General features: G+C 64.3%; 3 protein-coding genes across 3 annotated transcripts; 2 read left to right on the forward strand and 1 right to left on the reverse strand.

Moving 5' to 3' along the window:
- Positions 1-301: 301 nt before the first annotated feature.
- CELA1 (chymotrypsin like elastase 1) lies at positions 302-2,079 on the forward strand. Its single transcript, XM_064400992.1, has 8 exons — positions 302-341; positions 433-515; positions 610-710; positions 961-1,086; positions 1,172-1,308; positions 1,567-1,712; positions 1,794-1,943; positions 2,062-2,079. The coding sequence occupies exons 1-8, from the start codon at positions 302-304 to the stop codon at positions 2,077-2,079; spliced, it is 801 nt and encodes a 266-aa protein (XP_064257062.1).
- Positions 2,080-2,171: 92 nt separating this feature from the next.
- On the reverse strand, positions 2,172-7,207 carry LOC135287778 (chymotrypsin-like elastase family member 1). Its single transcript, XM_064400993.1, has 9 exons — positions 7,168-7,207; positions 6,994-7,076; positions 6,799-6,899; positions 6,423-6,548; positions 6,201-6,337; positions 5,797-5,942; positions 5,566-5,715; positions 2,713-2,726; positions 2,172-2,373 (listed from the first exon to the last, which is right to left on the reverse strand). Exons 1-9 carry the CDS (start codon positions 7,205-7,207, stop codon positions 2,172-2,174), a joined length of 999 nt encoding a protein of 332 aa, XP_064257063.1.
- A 1,460-nt stretch (positions 7,208-8,667) lies between these two features.
- Positions 8,668-14,887, forward strand: BIN2 (bridging integrator 2). Its single transcript, XM_064401038.1, has 11 exons — positions 8,668-8,789; positions 10,119-10,199; positions 10,309-10,363; positions 11,189-11,283; positions 11,376-11,471; positions 11,549-11,656; positions 11,743-11,828; positions 12,730-12,805; positions 13,065-13,147; positions 13,338-14,115; positions 14,416-14,887. Exons 1-11 carry the CDS (start codon positions 8,712-8,714, stop codon positions 14,509-14,511), a joined length of 1,632 nt encoding a protein of 543 aa, XP_064257108.1. The 5' UTR covers positions 8,668-8,711; the 3' UTR covers positions 14,512-14,887.
- The last annotated feature ends 1,986 nt before the right edge of the window (positions 14,888-16,873 follow it).

Consider the following 16,873-nt stretch of genomic DNA (forward strand, 5'->3'; position numbering starts at 1 on the left):
TCCCACGAGCCGAGGCCAGGGAGACCTGCAGCCAAGGCCGAGTGCGGCGGCCGCGGTGACAGCGCTGCGGGCACGGGGACAGGAGGTGCCAGTGCAGGGCAGCGTCTCCCTGGGATGCAGCGCTCAGGGGCGCTCGGGGCGTCCCTGGGCTGCCCGGGCACCGTGTGTGCTTTGGCACAGGGGCCAAGGCCGCTCGCTGGGGCCGCGGCAGCTGCTTCCCTTCCCGCGCCTCCTCCCGCGGCCCCGTTAAAGCGCCCGCGGGGCCGCCGCTCGCTCCCGCCGCGGACACCGCTCCACGATGATGCTGCAGCTCGTGCTCCTCGCCGCGCTCGCCCTGTGCGGTGAGTCCCGCCCGGAGCCTTCGGCCTCGGCACCTGCCGAGAGCCCCCCGGAGCCACCCCGGCGGGACTCACGCCGTCCCTCTGTCCGCAGGGCGCTGCTCCGAGCTGGATCTCGATGGCATGCAGCGGGTGGTCGGCGGCACCGAGGCGCGCTCGCACGCCTGGCCCTACCAGGTGCGTCCTGCCGCCGTCCCCCGGCCCGTGCCGGGGCTCTCCCCGCGCCGCCGGCCCGCGCTCAGCCCCGGCCCGTCTCTCGCCCCCTCCCCAGATCTCCCTGCAGTATTACTCCGGCGGCAGCTGGCACCACACCTGCGGGGGCTCCCTCATCCACAGGAGCTGGGTGATGACCGCCGCCCACTGCGTCAACAAGTGAGCGCGCCGGGGACCCCTCCTTCCCCTCCGCAAAGCTCCTTTCCCCCAAAAACCCTCCCAGGCAGCAATCCTGGCTGCCCCGAGCGCCAGAGCGGCCGCCCTCGGGGCGCTTTCGGGCTCCTCAGGCAGGGTCCCCACGGGGCTGCTCCGGGAGCGTCCCCGTCCCGCTCGGAGCCTCCCGCAGCAGCTGACGCTCGGCATGAGCGGGGCTCGCGGCTGACGGAGCGCTTCTGCACCTTGCCGGCAGTAACCTGAACTACCGTGTGGTGGCCGGCGAGCACAACCTCAACAGGAACGACGGCAGCGAGCAGGTCTTCAGCGTCAGCAAGATCGTCGTGCACCCCTACTGGAACAGCAACAACGTGGCCGCGGGGTAACGCCCGCGGGAGGGGCACCTGGGGGCAGCCCGGCCGGGGTTCGGGGGGGTCCTGGTAACATCGTCTCCCTCCCGCCGGCAGCTACGACATCGCCCTGTTCCGCCTGAGCAGCCCCGCCACCCTGAACAGCGCCGTGCAGCTGGCCGTGCTGCCCCAGGAGGGCACCATCCTGCCCAACAACTACCCCTGCTACATCACGGGCTGGGGCATGACCCGCAGTGAGTGACGCGCTCCCCCCGCCCCAAATTGCGCCGGCCCCGGCCAGCGCCGGCAGCCGCGGCAGCGCTCCGAGCCTTTGACGGCGCCGGCGGGCTCCGCTCGGGGCTCCGCTCGGGTGCCCGGCGCCGGCCGGGGCCGTGCCGAGCCGTGCGGGGCCGGGCGGGCCCGGAGGGGCTCGGCGGGGGCCGCGGGCTCTGCTCGGGCCGGGCCCCCGCGGCGGCTCCGCGGCGGCGCTGACCGGCGGCGGCTCCGCGCAGGCAACGGGCAGCTGTCCAGCGTCCTGCTGCAGGCCTACCTGCCCGTCGTGGACTACCAGATCTGCTCCAGCGCGTCCTACTGGGGCTCCACCGTCAAGAACACCATGGTGTGCGCCGGCGGCGACGGCGTGCGCTCCGGCTGCCAGGTCCGCCCGCGGCCCCCGCGCTGCCCCCGCCGCCCCCCGCGCCCCCCGCCGCCCCGGCTCACGCCGCTCCTCGCTCCGCAGGGCGATTCCGGCGGTCCCCTGCACTGCGCCGTCAACGGGCAGTACCAGGTGCACGGCGTCACCAGCTTCGTGTCCAGCCAGGGCTGCAACGTGGTCCGCAAGCCCACCGTCTTCACCCGCGTCTCCGCCTACATCTCCTGGATCAACAGCGTAAGGCGGCCGCGCCGGGCCGGGCCGGGCCGGGCCGGGCTCGGCCCCGGCGCTCTCGGGCCAGCGCTGCGCCGGCCCCGGCCCCGCGCGGCTCAGTCCGGCCCTTTCTCCCTTCCAGGTCATCGCCCAGAACTGAGCCCGCCGGGACCAGCGCTCGCTGCCCCTCGCCCATGGCCGTCCCCTGACTCCCCCGGGCCGCGCTCCGGGCTCCTCGCCCCCGAGCCGGCCTCAATAAAATCTCTCCTCCCGTCTCTGTGCCTCCGTGCTGCCTTGTCCCGCGCCCGCCCGGCCTTCCTCCTCCGGCCCGCCATCCTCCTCCAGCGCCCAGCTCCAGCACACGCCCTTCCCCGCCTCCTCCTCTTCTTCACTCCTCAGGGAAGAGCCCTGGCGAGCAGCAGCTGCCTCCGAGCTCTCGGGGCTGCCCCAACCTCTGTGGGATGCTGGAAAAGGGGGGAAAGCTGCAAATCCCCTTCCTGCCCTCCAAGGCAATCGCCCCCTGGCAATGCGGGGGCATCCAGAGCATTCGGGGCCATCCCATCGCCCTGTGCCCTGGCACTGCTCCATTGCTCTTCCCCAAATTCCCTCCTTGGCCAGGACAGGTGTCGGATTCTGGGACTGCCATCTCCTCGTCCCTCAGCTGCGTCCTGGGGCTGTGCCACAGCCCCCCAGCCTGGGCACACTCCACCAGCACCGACGTGCCCCACACACCCAGGTTACACCCAAACAGACACTGCTGCCTGCATCCAGGGTCGCTGGGAGCTCCTCTCACCCCTGGGTCGTGCCCTGCACAACAAAACACCCATGTACGACAGGAGGGCTCTCCCAGCACCGGGGGGCACAGGAGCAGTGGCTGTGCCTGGCACTGCTGAAGCCCCCCAGGGCTGGGTCCAGCTCTGCCCCTCCCAGTGAGAAAAACACCGAGGGGCTGGAGCATGTGCAGACAAGGGAGCAGAGCTGGGGAAGGGGCTGGAGCAGCTGAGGGAGCTGGAAAGTGGTTCAGCCTGGAGGAAAGGAGGCTCAGGGTGGACCTTGTGGCTCTGCACAGCTCCCTGATGGGAGGGACAGCCAAGGGGGTCGGGCTCTGCTCCAGGGAACTGGGACAGGAGGGGAGGGAAGAGTCTCAAGTGGTTCCAGGAGAGGGTCAGGTGGGACATCAGGAGGAATTTCTTCATGGTGCCTAGGTTTGAAAAGCCAGGTGTCTGCTAAGGAAGGCAGAAACCTCCCCTGAAATGGAAAATGTAAAGCCCCTCCCTCCAAATTATTTTAATTTTGAAATTAAGGGACTCTCAGGCAAGGTTATTAGAGTATCAATAATAGTTCTTTGTTATAATTTTTTTTAAAAGCAGTAATACAAACCAACCCTGCCAGAGTGAGAGCAGCCCTGTCCCCCTGTGGGTCAGGTGGTGGCACAGTCCCATCCCATGGGGGCTCAGCCCTCCTGCAGTGCCAGCTGTGCTTCTGCTGGAGCAGGGATCCTGCACAAGGGGGGAGTTTTCCTCTGCAGCTCCAGGGCTGCTGCAGATGGGCCTGCTCTCCCTCTGGGAATGCAGGGCAGGAGAAAGCTGCTCCTCTGGGAATGCAGTGGGCAAAGGCTGCTGGGCTGTGCCAGGCTCAGATTGTATCCAGGCAGGAATGTTTGAAATCTCAGATTGTATCCAGGCAGGAATGCTTGGCTCCTCCCCTGGGCGGAGCATCTCCCAATGGATGACGGAATTTTATCAGGCATGCAGGGACACTCACTGGCCATGAACAGAAGATACTTAATGATTAATAGCCCATGAACAGAAGGTATCTCCTGGAGGGTGGATTGGTTGTGGCAGAGAGAAGGAAAGCTGCCCAATGAACAGCAGATAATGCCCCACCTCTGACAGATGGGAATTGAACACACACTCCCAGCCACATCTTGCAACCTAAGACACATGGACAGGGTGGTTGGCCATTGGCAGGGGCTGCCCAGGGAGGTTTGGAGTGCCCATCCCTGGAGGTGTCCAAGGCAGAACTGGATGTGGCACTCAGGGCTCTGGGCTGGTGACAAGGTGGGGATTGGGCACAGCTTGGACTTGACGGTCTGGGAGGGCTTTTCCCACCTCAGGGATTCTGGGATTCTGTGCTTGGTGTGTCGAGGAATGAGCTGGTGCAACAGCTTATTTGTGGTGAGGTGAAGGTTGAGCTCTGAGTGGTACAAGAGGCCGTGAGCTGCTGACCCTTTGGAGAGCAGCAGCACAGCCAGGTGGGGGGGCACTGGAGAGACGGGAAAAGCCAAAGATTTGTGAGGAAGAGCAAAACTTGCACTCTTGGACTGTGAGGGGATAAACCCGAGGGGTTCCTCCTCAGAGACACCAGCTGGGGCTGTGCTGGTGTCACTGCACCGGGAATCGATGGATTGAGGAATGGGACATCTGGGACTGCTGTGGGAAACCAGGACTGGAAGCAGAGCCAGCCAAGGGGGGATTGTGTCCATCTCCTGATGTCCCACCTGACCCTCTCCTGGAACCACTTGAGACTCTTCCCTCCCCTCCTGTCCCTGTTCCCTGGAGCAGAGCCCGACCCCCTTGGCTGTCCCTCCCGTCAGGGAGCTGTGCAGAGCCACAAGGTCCACCCTGAGCCTCCTTTCCTCCAGGCTGAACCACTTTCCCATCTCCCTCAGCTGCTCCAGCCCCTTCCCCAGCTCTGCTCCCTTGTCTGCACATGCTCCAGCCCCTCGGTGTTTTTCTCACTGGGAGGGGCAGAGCTGGACCCAGCCCTGGGGGGCTTCAGCAGTGCCAGGCACAGCCACTGCTCCTGTGCCCCCCGGTGCTGGGAGAGCCCTCCTGTCGTACATGGGTGTTTTGTTGTGCAGGGCACGACCCAGGGGTGAGAGGAGCTCCCAGCGATCCTGGATGCAGGCAGCAGTGTCTGTTTGGGTGTAACCTGGGTGTGTGGGGCACGTCGGTGCTGGTGGAGTGTGCCCAGGCTGGGGGGCTGTGGCACAGCCCCAGGACGCAGCTGAGGGACGAGGAGATGGCAGTCCCAGAATCCGACACCTGTCCTGGCCAAGGAGGGAATTTGGGGAAGAGCAATGGAGCAGTGCCAGGGCACATGGCGATGGGATGGCCCCGAACGCTCTGGGTGCCCCCGCATTGCCAGGGGGCGATTGCCTTGGAGGGCAGGAAGGGGATTTGCAGCTTTCCCCCCTTTTCCAGCATCCCACAGAGGTTGGGGCAGCCCCGAGAGCTCGGAGGCAGCTGCTGCTCGCCAGGGCTCTTCCCTGAGGAGTGAAGAAGAGGAGGAGGCGGGGAAGGGCGTGTGCTGGAGCTGGGCGCTGGAGGAGGATGGCGGGCCGGAGGAGGAAGGCCGGGCGGGCGCGGGACAAGGCAGCACGGAGGCACAGAGACGGGAGGAGAGATTTTATTGAGGCCGGCTCGGGGGCGAGGAGCCCGGAGCGCGGCCCGGGGGAGTCAGGGGACGGCCATGGGCGAGGGGCAGCGAGCGCTGGTCCCGGCGGGCTCAGTTCTGGGCGATGACCTGGAAGGGAGAAAGGGCCGGACTGAGCCGCGCGGGGCCGGGGCCGGCGCAGCGCTGGCCCGAGAGCGCCGGGGCCGAGCCCGGCCCGGCCCGGCCCGGCCCGGCGCGGCCGCCTTACGCTGTTGATCCAGGAGATGTAGGCGGAGACGCGGGTGAAGACGGTGGGCTTGCGGACCACGTTGCAGCCCTGGCTGGACACGAAGCTGGTGACGCCGTGCACCTGGTACTGCCCGTTGACGGCGCAGTGCAGGGGACCGCCGGAATCGCCCTGCGGAGCGAGGAGCGGCGTGAGCCGGGGCGGCGGGGGGCGCGGGGGGCGGCGGGGGCAGCGCGGGGGCCGCGGGCGGACCTGGCAGCCGGAGCGCACGCCGTCGCCGCCGGCGCACACCATGGTGTTCTTGACGGTGGAGCCCCAGTAGGACGCGCTGGAGCAGATCTGGTAGTCCACGACGGGCAGGTAGGCCTGCAGCAGGACGCTGGACAGCTGCCCGTTGCCTGCGCGGAGCCGCCGCCGGTCAGCGCCGCCGCGGAGCCGCCGCGGGGGCCCGGCCCGAGCAGAGCCCGCGGCCCCCGCCGAGCCCCTCCGGGCCCGCCCGGCCCCGCACGGCTCGGCACGGCCCCGGCCGGCGCCGGGCACCCGAGCGGAGCCCCGAGCGGAGCCCGCCGGCGCCGTCCAGGGCTCGGAGCGCTGCCGCGGCTGCCGGCGCTGGCCGGGGCCGGCGCAATTTGGGGCGGGGGGAGCGCGTCACTCACTGCGGGTCAGGCCCCAGCCCGTGATGTAGCAGGGGTAGTTGTTGGGCAGGATGGTGCCCTCCTGGGGCAGCACGGCCAGCTGCACGGCGCTGTTCAGGGTGGCGGGGCTGCTCAGGCGGAACAGGGCGATGTCGTAGCTGCCGGCGAGAGGGAGACGATGTTACAAGGAGCCCCCCGAACCCCGGCCGGGCTGCCCCCAGGTGCCCCTCCCGCGGGCGTTACCCCGCGGCCACGTTGTTGCTGTTCCAGTAGGGGTGCACGACGATCTTGCTGACGCTGAAGACCTGCTCGCTGCCGTCGTTCCTGTTGAGGTTGTGCTCGCCGGCCACCACACGGTAGTTCAGGTTACTGCCGGCAAGGTGCAGAAGCGCTCCGTCAGCCGCGAGCCCCGCTCATGCCGAGCGTCAGCTGCTGCGGGAGGCTCCGAGCGGGACGGGGACGCTCCCGGAGCAGCCCCGTGGGGACCCTGCCTGAGGAGCCCGAAAGCGCCCCGAGGGCGGCCGCTCTGGCGCTCGGGGCGGCCAGGATTGCTGCCTGGGAGGGTTTTTGGGGGAATGGAGCTTTGTGGAGGGGAAGGAGGGGTCCCCGGCGCGCTCACTTGTTGACGCAGTGGGCGGCGGTCATCACCCAGCTCCTGTGGATGAGGGAGCCCCCGCAGGTGTGGTGCCAGCTGCCGCCGGAGTAATACTGCAGGGAGATCTGGGGAGGGGGCGAGAGACGGGCCGGGGCTGAGCGCGGGCCGGCGGCGCGGGGAGAGCCCCGGCACGGGCCGGGGGACGGCGGCAGGACGCACCTGGTAGGGCCAGGCGTGCGAGCGCGCCTCGGTGCCGCCGACCACCCGCTGCATGCCATCGAGATCCAGCTCGGAGCAGCGCCCTGCGGACAGAGGGACGGCGTGAGTCCCGCCGGGGTGGCTCCGGGGGGCTCTCGGCAGGTGCCGAGGCCGAAGGCTCCGGGCGGGACTCACCGCACAGGGCGAGCGCGGCGAGGAGCACGAGCTGCAGCATCATCGTGGAGCGGTGTCCGCGGCGGGAGCGAGCGGCGGCCCCTCGGGCGCTTTAACGGGGCCGCGGGAGGAGGCGCGGGAAGGGAAGCAGCTGCCGCGGCCCCGCCGAGCGGCCTTGGCCCCTGTGCCAAAGCACACACGGTGCCCGGGCAGCCCAGGGACGCCCCGAGCGCCCCTGAGCGCTGCATCCCAGGGAGACGCTGCCCTGCGCTGGCACCTCCTGTCCCCGTGCCCGCAGCGCTGTCACCGCGGCTGCCGCACTCGGCCTTGGCTGCAGGTCTCCCTGGCCTCGGCTCGTGGGATGGTTCCGGGGCTTGATCCAGCACCCGAATGGAGCCACGCTGGCACCGGGACGGGGAAATGGAGGCACAGGCTGGGCACGACCTTCAGCCCCTCGCCAAGCCCCCGGCACAGGCAGCGCTGGAGCAGGGCCGGGGCTCGGCCTGCCTGGGGCTGAGCTTGGGGCAGAATGGGGCAGGGACAGGCTTTGAAAGGAACCCTGGAGTTTTGGCCAAAACTCTGTCATTTTTTTCCCCCTTGTACTCCAAATGGAGGTTTTTCTCGGGGGGACTTTGTCCCCTGAGGCACAGGCACTGGCATTTGGGATCACGGGGGTCATGGGGTCAACCAGGTCAAAAAAAGTGATGGGGAAAAAAAGCACCTGCTGCAGTTCTGCCCTTATCTCCAAGGAAAACACGAGATTTCACAGAACACAATTTCCAGCTAATCCCGTGTTTGTTCTATCAGCACCAAGGGACAGCAGCAATGGCTCCACCCCACACAGGGACACCCCAAGGCAAAGCTGATCCCCCACCTGTGGCACGAGGGGCTGTAAACTCATTTTTGGGCTAAAATAGTTGCATTTGTGGATTACTGAGGTTTTTGGGATTGTCCTGTGCAGGGACAAGCATTGCACACACACATCGTGTCCTATCCAGCTCCAGATGTTCCGCAGTTCTTTGTTCCCAGTGCGTCTCCTCCAGCTCAGGATTTCCATGTTTCCACAAGTCTGGACATCAGGGAGCACTTGGACAACACTCCTGGATTTTGGGGATCTTTGGGGTTGTCCTTTGCAGAACCAACAGGTGACTCTACCATCCTTGCAGGTCCCTTCCAGCTCCGGTTAATCCACGATCCGAGAGGTCAGGGACATTGTTCACAACAGCCTTGAACATTGGGGTTTTGTCAGCAGTGGCCGTTTGGGGTTGTCCTGGCTCAGGGACCTTTTTGACAACAGCCTTGAACATTGGGGTTTTGTCGCAGTGGCCGTTTGGGGTTGTCCTGCAGGGGCCAGGAGCTGCCTCGAGGGTCCCAGTGGGTTCCTGCCCGCGCTGGATCCTCACAACGCCCCAGCCCTGTGGCCTGGCTGGGTTCCTGGAGAGCCTTTTGGGGGTTTTGGGGGTTCCGGGGCGCGCAGCGGATGCTGCCTGGCCTCGCCTCCAACTTCCTCCATCAAAACCCTCCAACGGCAGCAGCGGGGCCGCGGGCGGGGCCGTGCCAGGGCCATGGCCGAGGGCAGGAGCGGCGGCGCCGGGCTCTTCGCCAGGCAGGTCCAGAAGCACTTCAGCCGTGCCCAGGAGAAGGTACGGAGGTGCCACCCGCCCCCCATCCCAGCTTTGACTGGATGCGTCCTCCTTTCCCACCGCAGTGCTCCCGGCGTGGCCCAAAGGCACAGCTCAGCGCCTTTGGGTGCTCCGAGGGTGGGAGTCTGGGGTTTTGGGTCGCTGCCATCGTTGCTCCAAGGCTTTGGAGGATGGCATCTCCCAGAGATCCCCAAGATACTTTGGCTTCTCTAATTGGTGGGGGGTTCTCCACTCAAAGCGCCTTGCAGGGGTTATGGGGGGCTGTGGGTGGTGGCACAGGGCCTCTGGGCTGGCTGGCACTGAGGGGGCCCAGCGGGACCCAGCGTGGCCGGTGGTCCCAGGAGCACTGGTGAGACGGGCACACAGGAAGCGAGGGGGAAGGGCTGCGGAAGCGGCACGAGCGGGGCAATTCTCAGCTGCTTTGGGGCACCTTGGGGGGGCCTCTTTCCTTTCCTCTGCCCCTAAAAGTAGCTGAGACTCCCCTTTTGGGGGTGACACAAAGACCCCTTTCAAACCCTCGCCCTCCTGGGTTTCCTGGCCGGGGCTCCGTGCTAAATTTGGCTTTCCCACGGCTCAATCATCCCGGGCCAGGCTCTGGCTGCTTCCTGCACGCTGCAAATCTCCCTCCCAGCCGGTCCTGGCCTCTTCCCAGGGGGCCCAGCCTCTTCCTGGACATCCCAAATCTCCCTCTGACCCAGCCCCGGCCTCTTCCTGGACCCCAAAGCTCCCCGCTCCCAGCCCTGGCCCCTTCCTGTGGGGGTCGAGCTGTTTGTGGACACCCTAAAAGTCCCTCCTGCCTGGCCCAGGCTCTTCCTGGGGGGTCCCACCTCTTCCTGGACACCTCGAATTTCCCCTCATCTGATTTTCCAGAGGGTCACCCTCTTCCTGGGCATCCCAAAACTCCTTCATCCTGACCCCAGCCTCTCCCCAGGCGAGCTCAATCTCTTCCTGGGCACCCCAAATCTCCCCACCCAGCTCAGCTTCTCAATTCTCCTTCAGCCTCAGACCCTCCTCATCCTCCTCACGGCATCCCCTGTGCCCCACAGCCAGGGGCTCGGGGTGTTTTGGGGTGCACAGCACCCCAAAGGGGTTTAGGGTGGGAGGTAGATTGGGTGGGAGGTAGATTAGGGTGGGAGGTAGATTGGCACCCAAAAATTCACCGTTTTTCCTGAAAGAATTAAAAGCACTGAGGGACGCAGTGAAATTTTGCATTTCCACATAAATCCTGCCCCGCCTGATCCTTGGCAGCCCCTCAGGGGGGTTTTGGGGGGCACAGCCCGGTGACCTCGGGGTGTGGCGGGGGCCTCTTGCCCTCTCTCTCCATCACAGGTTTTGCAAAAATTGGGCAAAACCGTGGAAACCAAAGACGAGCAGTTCGAGCAGAGCGCCTACAACTTCCAGCTGCAGCAGGTGACAGGGGACACCGGGGACACGGGGGACACTGGGGACACCCCGACCCACCCCGGGGGTCCCTGTCCCCCCCAGCCCCGCGGACAGCCCTGACCCCTCTGTTTTGCAGAACGAGGGTCACAAACTCTACAAGGAGCTCAAGGGGTTCGTGGGAGCCGTGAGAGGTGCGGAGCCGAGCCCGAACGTCCCAGGGAAAGCCGGGAACGGGCAGGGAGTCGGGGCGGAGCCGGGATAATAAAAAAGGAATAGCGGAGGAAAGAAATCGTGCTGCAATAAATAGATTATTAATTAAAATCAGTATTAAATCAAAAGAAAGAATAAATAAAAACAATATTGAGGATAAGTAGATTGCAATTACGAATGGATAATAAAGAGAAAATAGCTAATAAAAATACTATGCATAATATATTATATAGATAATATATTATAGATGAGATATATATTATATATCTTACATATATGACATATGCAATACATATTTTTATATCTCATTATTTATTAAATGCATATGGGATAATAAAGAGATCAAAATGATAGAGAGATAAAAATAATAGAGATATAATGAAGATATAAAAATAATAGATATTAAAATATATTCGAGATAAAATAATAATGTAAATACTGTATGTGGGATAATAGATAATAAATATATATGGGAGATATATTATATATAAGATATTAAATAGAAAACCAGACAATACATGTGTTATCTATCGGATATATATGTTATATATGGGATAACAGAGACAATAAATAATTTAAAATAACACACCTGGGCTAATAAACAACAATGGACAGCAGTGAATAAATAAATAACGATCAGGAATAAATGATAATGATGATAATGACAGTGATAATGAATAATAATGATAATGATAATTATGATAATGATGATAACGATGGTGATAATGATAATGATGGTGATAATGATGGTGATAATGATAATGTTAATGATTGATAATGATAATGATGGGTGTCTGTGCCCCCAGTGATGCACGAGAGCTCGCGCAGAGTGGCCGAGACGCTGCAGGAGATTTACAGCCCCGAGTGGGACGGGCACGAGGAGCTCCGGGCCATCGCTGAGGTGAGCCCCGGGTGTCCCCAAGGGTCCCCTCGAAGCCTGGGGGGGTTGGGGGGTCCCGGGGGTCACTGCTGTCGCCGTCCCTGTCCCCCCAGAGCAATGACCTCCTGTGGGATGACTACGAGGCGAAGCTGATCGACCAAGCCCTGCGGCTCATGGAGAATTACCTGGTTCAGTTCGGGGACTTTAAGGTGCCGCCCTGCGCTGTCGGGCGGGGTTGGGGACAGGGGGAGCACGGGGGGGTCCTGGCTCACCTGTCCCCCCCCAGGAGCGCATCGCCAAGCGGGGCCGAAAGCTCGTGGACTACGACAGTGCCCGGCACCACCTGGAGGCTCTGCAGAGCGCCAAGAAAAAGGACGAGGCCAAAATCGCCAAGGTTGGGGCTCCCCGGCACGGCCCCCGCGTGGGGACAGTCCCCCGGCCGTGGGGACAAAGCCACGACCCCTCCGTCCCTCCCCGCAGGCCGAGGAGGAGTTCAACAAAGCCCAGGCGGTGTTTGAGGACCTGAACAGGGACCTGCGGGAGGAGCTGCCCGTCCTGTACGGCAGGTATGGCCTTGTCACAGGGCTGGGGACATCGCGGGGGCTCGGGGACACGCGGGGGGCTGGGGGACATCGCGGGAGCTCGGGGACACGCGGGGGGCTGGGGGACATTGCGGGGGCTCGGGGACACGCGGGGCGCTGGGGACCCTGCAGGGATTTGGGGATGTCACGGGGCTGGAGGGCACCGTGGGGGTTGTCAGGCTGGGGGTGTCATGGGGCTGGGGGACACTGCAAGGGCCTGGGGACATCACGGACCAGGGGGTGGGGGACATCGTGGGGCTGGGGGACACGGCAGGGATGGGGGGACATCATGGGGCTGGGGGGACATGGTGGGTCTGGGGGACACCACAAGGGCCTGGGGACATCACGGACCAGGGGGTGGGGGACATCGTGGGGCTAAGGACATCGTGGGGCTGGGGGACACGGCAGGGATGGGGGGACATTGTGGGTCTGGGGGACACCACAAGGGCCTGGGGACATCACGGACCAGGGGGTGGGGGATATTTTGGGGCTAGGGACATCGTGGGGCTGGGGGACACGGGCTGGGCATTGGTGCCATCGGGTGGGTGAGGTCCCCCCATGCAGGGGAGAACTCGCGTGGGTCTCTCCTCAAAGTCCACCCTGGGGACACATCGGGGGTCCTGGAGCCATCAGCCACGGGGGCCTGTGGCAGTGGGAGGTGGCAGCTCCACGGCATCCAGGGGGTGGCCCTGAGGGGACATTCCCGTTCCGTGCGGGGCCCACGGAGTTGGGGACTCAGCGGGAGGGACGGGTGGGAGGTGGCTGAGCACCCCCAGACCCCTCCGGTGTCCCCTGGGTGGGACATCGTGGGGCACGCCCGGACCCCTCCGGTGTCCCCTGGGTGGGACATCGTGGGGCACGCCCAGACCCCTCCCTGTCCCCGCAGCCGCATCGCCTGTTACGTCACCGTTTTCCAGAACATCTCCAACCTCCGCGACGTCTTCTACAAGGAGATGAGCAAGGTGGGGAAGGCACCCCAAAACGTTTCCCCCGCCCCCCGGTAGCACCAGGCGTCCCCAGGTGTCCCCGGGTGTCCCCAGGTGGCTACACCGGTGCTGTTCCCCGCCCCTCCAGAGTCCTTGCTCTTCATTTCGTTCATTCATTCAGAGCAGCCCGAGGGTGTGCGGGGTGTCCCCAGGTTTTGGGGCCCTGCTGAGCCCCCGGGTGAGGGGGGACACCTGGGGGGCTCCCTGAAGGGTTTCTGTGTCCCCCCCTCCCCAGCTCAACCGGGACCTGTACGAGGTGATGAGCAAACTGGAGAAGCAGCACTCGAGCAAGGTGTTCATCATCAAAGGTGTCCCCAGGTAACAGCCGGGGACATGAGGGGACATTTCGCCCCCAGCCCTCCTGAGGCAGGCGGGTGGGCCTTCAAATGGGCTGAAGGTGCCTCTGGGGAATTATCGGGGTCCTGCTGGATGGGGAAGCTGGGACAGGACACCCCAAGGATGCTTGGGGACACCCCAAGCTGAACCCCTCTGTCCCCCCCCTCTCCAGCAACCGCCGCTCTCTGGTCATCTCCGCGCCCGTGAGCCCCCCGGCCATGTTCCCCTGCCCGGACAAGGCGCCCGCGGTGGACGCGGAGGTGGCACCGGGGTCCCCCGGCGGGGACAGTGCTGCCACCGACGCCGCCACCAGCGCGGAGCTGGGGGCTGTTTCCCCCGGGCCGCCCCCGGCCTCGCCCGCCAGCGGGGGCTCCCTGGACACGGCGTCGCTGTCCAGCGAGGAGAACGCGGAGCCCGGCGGCGACAGCGAGCCCCCCGAGGGGGCGGCATCGGTGACAGGGTCGATGTCCAGCGAGGGGACCCCCGAGCCCGGCCCCGGCCGCGACAGCGAGCCCCCCGAGGGGGCGACATCGGTGACAGGGTCGATGTCCAGCGAGGGGACCCCCGAGCCCATCTCCAAGCCCGACTCTCTGTCCCCTGGTCCGGAGCCGTCGGCGACAGCCGCGGAGCCGGGGGGTGACAGCGGGGCGCGGGGAGGGGCCGAGGGCATCGCCACCTCCCTGGCGTCACTGATTTTATCCGAGGCCATTGCCCAGGCCGCTGGCACCTTGTCACCAGCGGCGGGCCGAGCCGCGGACGCGGCGGGGGACAGCGCGGCCACCAGCGCCGAGGCTCGGCCGCCGCCGTCCCCCCCCGCGGCTGTCCCCTGCCGTGTCCTCGGTCCCGCGGCGGCACCGGCGTGTCCCCGGGAGCCGTGCCAGCTCGGCGGTGAGCGGGGACAGCGCGGTGACAGCGGGGACAGCGCGGAGGCGGCGGATGTCGAGCCACAGGTGCGCAAAACTCCGGGGGAAGGTTCTGGGGGGCGCGGGGGTGGGAGCGAGGAACGCGCACAGGGGGATCCCCGGCTGGGGACACCCGGGGGGGTGGGGGGACACGGGGCCGGCCCGGGGGACAAAGTCAGCCCGTGGCACACCGGACCTGCCCCTCCCCGCGGCGCCGGGCCCCGGGAGCGGCCGGTGCCCCCCTGGACCCCCAACCCAGGCGGGTACAACGGGCGGGGGGCTCGGTCCCTTTTGGGTGGGATTCCACGGAATCACGAGGTGCCAGTGTCACCCCCGCGTCTCTCCCAGGGCTGTTCTGGGACACCGGAGCAGGACACGAGCCAGGACCCCTCAGGTGCTGCAGACCCCCCCCAGGATCCCCCCGAGTCCCTCACCACCCTGTGATCCCACAGGGAAATGTGGCGTCTTCCCCAAATTCATTCCGCAGAAAGTATTTCCCAGCCCCCATCCCGTCCGAAATAAAGATGGAAAAGGTAGAAAAATCCCAAATCTCCATCTGGGATTGCGGAGGGGTCCGGGGGGACCCCACCGGCGGATTTGGGGTGGCTGAGGAGTGTAAGAAGGATAGGCTGGGGGTTGTCACTCTCTCCCCGGCTCCAACACCCGTGACTCGGGAAAAAGGCGTCGAGCCTGTTCCACCAGCTCCGGAAAATGCGCTGTCATGCCAAAAAAACCCCAAACGCCCCATTTTTCTCCTCCCGTGATCCAGAATTCCCCCATTCCCGCACGAAGCCCCATTCCCAATCTCCGGGATCATGAGTTTGCCCCGCAGCCAGCGAGGGGTTAACGGGGGAGGGATCCGGGGGGGTTGATCCTCATTCCGGCCGAACTGGAAAGGTGAGGTAGGAAAAAGGCAACGCCTTCACCTGGGCAACGCCTTCACCTGGAGCCGCACATGGTGCCGGCAGGTAAGAGCTGCAGAGAGGGGCCTGGATCCCGGGGTGCCCCCTCCCCCCGAAATTCCCGGTCCCTGGGGGGCTTCGGGGGGTGGCTGCGCAAAATCCCAGGCCCAGGGGTCTGGACACGGCGGCTCCGCAGCCCTGCAGTGAGGGACGGGGGGTGCAGCCGGTCTGGGGTGCAGCCGGAATGTCGGGGCATTTTCCAGCTGGATTTGGGGTGGGAGCGGAGGGAAAGGCCGGATCCTGCCACAGGGAGAGGCTGAAATCAGGAAATCCGGCAGGAAAGCTGAGGGGGAAACAGGGGGAGCAAAGTGCTGCTCCCAGGGGATCATCCCAAGGTGACGGAGGAGAAACGAGGGCGAGCAGCAAATCCCGCCCTCCAGCCGCTGGAGAGGGAAGGGGGGGCTCTAAAGGGGCTGCCGAGCACCCCCAAAAGAAGCCTGGGGAGATGGTTTGGTGATCCCATCTTCCATTCACTGGGAAAGGGAATGGAGGGACTGTAAAGGCACCGCCAAGCACCCCTAAAACATCTGTAGGGACGGTTTGCTCCTCCCGTGCTCCAAACACCGGGAATGGGGGTGGGGGGCTGTAAAGGGGCTGTTGGGCACCCCCAAAAGAAGCCTGGGGGGATGGTTTGATGATCCCATCCTCCATTCACCGGGAAAAGGAATGGAGGGGCTGTAAAGGCACCGCCAAGCACCCCTAAAAAATCGCTGTGGGGTTCCTTTCTCCTCCCGTCCTCCGGGAATGGGATTGGGGATGGGGATGGGGAGGGGGGGCTGCATCCGCGGTGCTCCTGGAAGGAGTTTTTGGGATCAGAGCAGCCGAGCGGGGCAGGGCTTCCCTCGGGAGCGGCTCTGGAGCCGCTCGGCCGGAGCGCAGGAATGAGGAAGATGAGGGTTTTTCCCCACCCTGCTTTGAAAACACGTGGAGATGCATGGGGATGCAGCGGGCTGGGAATGATTCACCGCCGCTGCCAGCCCCCTCTTCCGCTGGATCCCGGCCTGGCACCGCCACAGACCCCGAGGGTTTCCGCGGCGGGAGGCACCGGAGCCTTCCCGCAGGGCTCGGGTGATTCCTTCCCGCGATGCCAAGGCGGGAGCAGCGAGGGGATGCAGGGGAGCATCCCTGCCCCGGAGAGAGCAGGGGGAGCTGCACTCCCACCACCAGGCGTGGTTTCATGGAAACCAAACCCTTCCCTCAGATAAACTCGGGTTAGACCTTTGGGGAGCCCCGGGCATTGCAATTCTCAGGCGCTGTGGGTCCCAGGATTGCGGTTTTTGGGAGTTTGGGTTTGAGTTCCTCACTGGCAGTGCCAGACTCTTCCCAAGGAACCCTTCCCAAGGCTCGGACCAGCCCATTCCACCCACGCGCCTTTTCCTCTTCTTCCCCTAAACCCCGGTTTCTTTTGGGGAATTTAATCCCAGTTTTGGCTCAGAAGCCACCCGGGAGCAGGAGCTGCTCCGTGGGAAGGCCGTGGTTGGCTTTGGGAAAGGCCCGGAGGGCGCTGCCGGGGGAGGTCACAGCAAAGCGGGTTTAATGAAGGCTGGGCGAAAGCAAAACCGGATTTAAGGCAAAACTGGACTGAAAACAAAACTGTTGAAAGCAAAGCTTGGTTTAATTCAAAGTTGGGTTTAAAGCAAAACCGAGTTTAAAACAAAGCTGGGATTAAAGCAACTCTGGATGTAATGCAAATCTGTGTTTAAAGCAAAATCGTGTCTTAAAGCAAACTCGGTTTAAAGGAAAGCTGGTTTTAAGGCAAAATCAGGTTTAATGAAAAGCTGGACTTAGAGTGAAGTTGGGTTTAAAGCAAAATGAGCTTAAAGCAAAACTAAGTTTAAAGAAAA

Source organism: Passer domesticus, chromosome 31, assembly GCF_036417665.1.
Source record: "Passer domesticus isolate bPasDom1 chromosome 31, bPasDom1.hap1, whole genome shotgun sequence".
Taxonomy (NCBI): Eukaryota; Metazoa; Chordata; class Aves; order Passeriformes; family Passeridae; genus Passer; species Passer domesticus.

What these genes read in the sequence shown, in the direction of transcription:
- CELA1 (XM_064400992.1), top strand. Translation starts at nt 302, where the DNA reads ATGCTGCAGCTCGTGCTCCTCGCCGCGCTCGCCCTGTGCG. An exon ending in GGGCTGGGGCATGACCCGCA is followed by an intron (nt 1,309 to 1,566) that starts GTGAGTGACGCG and finishes GGCTCCGCGCAG; the next exon opens with GCAACGGGCAGCTGTCCAGC. An exon ending in GCGTGCGCTCCGGCTGCCAG is followed by an intron (nt 1,713 to 1,793) that starts GTCCGCCCGCGG and finishes CTCGCTCCGCAG; the next exon opens with GGCGATTCCGGCGGTCCCCT.
- LOC135287778 (XM_064400993.1), bottom strand. Translation starts at nt 7,207, where the DNA reads ATGCTGCAGCTCGTGCTCCTCGCCGCGCTCGCCCTGTGCG. An exon ending in GCCGCCCACTGCGTCAACAA is followed by an intron (nt 6,549 to 6,798) that starts GTGAGCGCGCCG and finishes CCTTGCCGGCAG; the next exon opens with TAACCTGAACTACCGTGTGG. An exon ending in GGGCTGGGGCCTGACCCGCA is followed by an intron (nt 5,943 to 6,200) that starts GTGAGTGACGCG and finishes GGCTCCGCGCAG; the next exon opens with GCAACGGGCAGCTGTCCAGC.
- BIN2 (XM_064401038.1), top strand. Translation starts at nt 8,712, where the DNA reads ATGGCCGAGGGCAGGAGCGGCGGCGCCGGGCTCTTCGCCAGGCAGGTC. An exon ending in CTGCCCGTCCTGTACGGCAG is followed by an intron (nt 11,829 to 12,729) that starts GTATGGCCTTGT and finishes CTGTCCCCGCAG; the next exon opens with CCGCATCGCCTGTTACGTCA. An exon ending in ATCATCAAAGGTGTCCCCAG is followed by an intron (nt 13,148 to 13,337) that starts GTAACAGCCGGG and finishes CCCCCTCTCCAG; the next exon opens with CAACCGCCGCTCTCTGGTCA.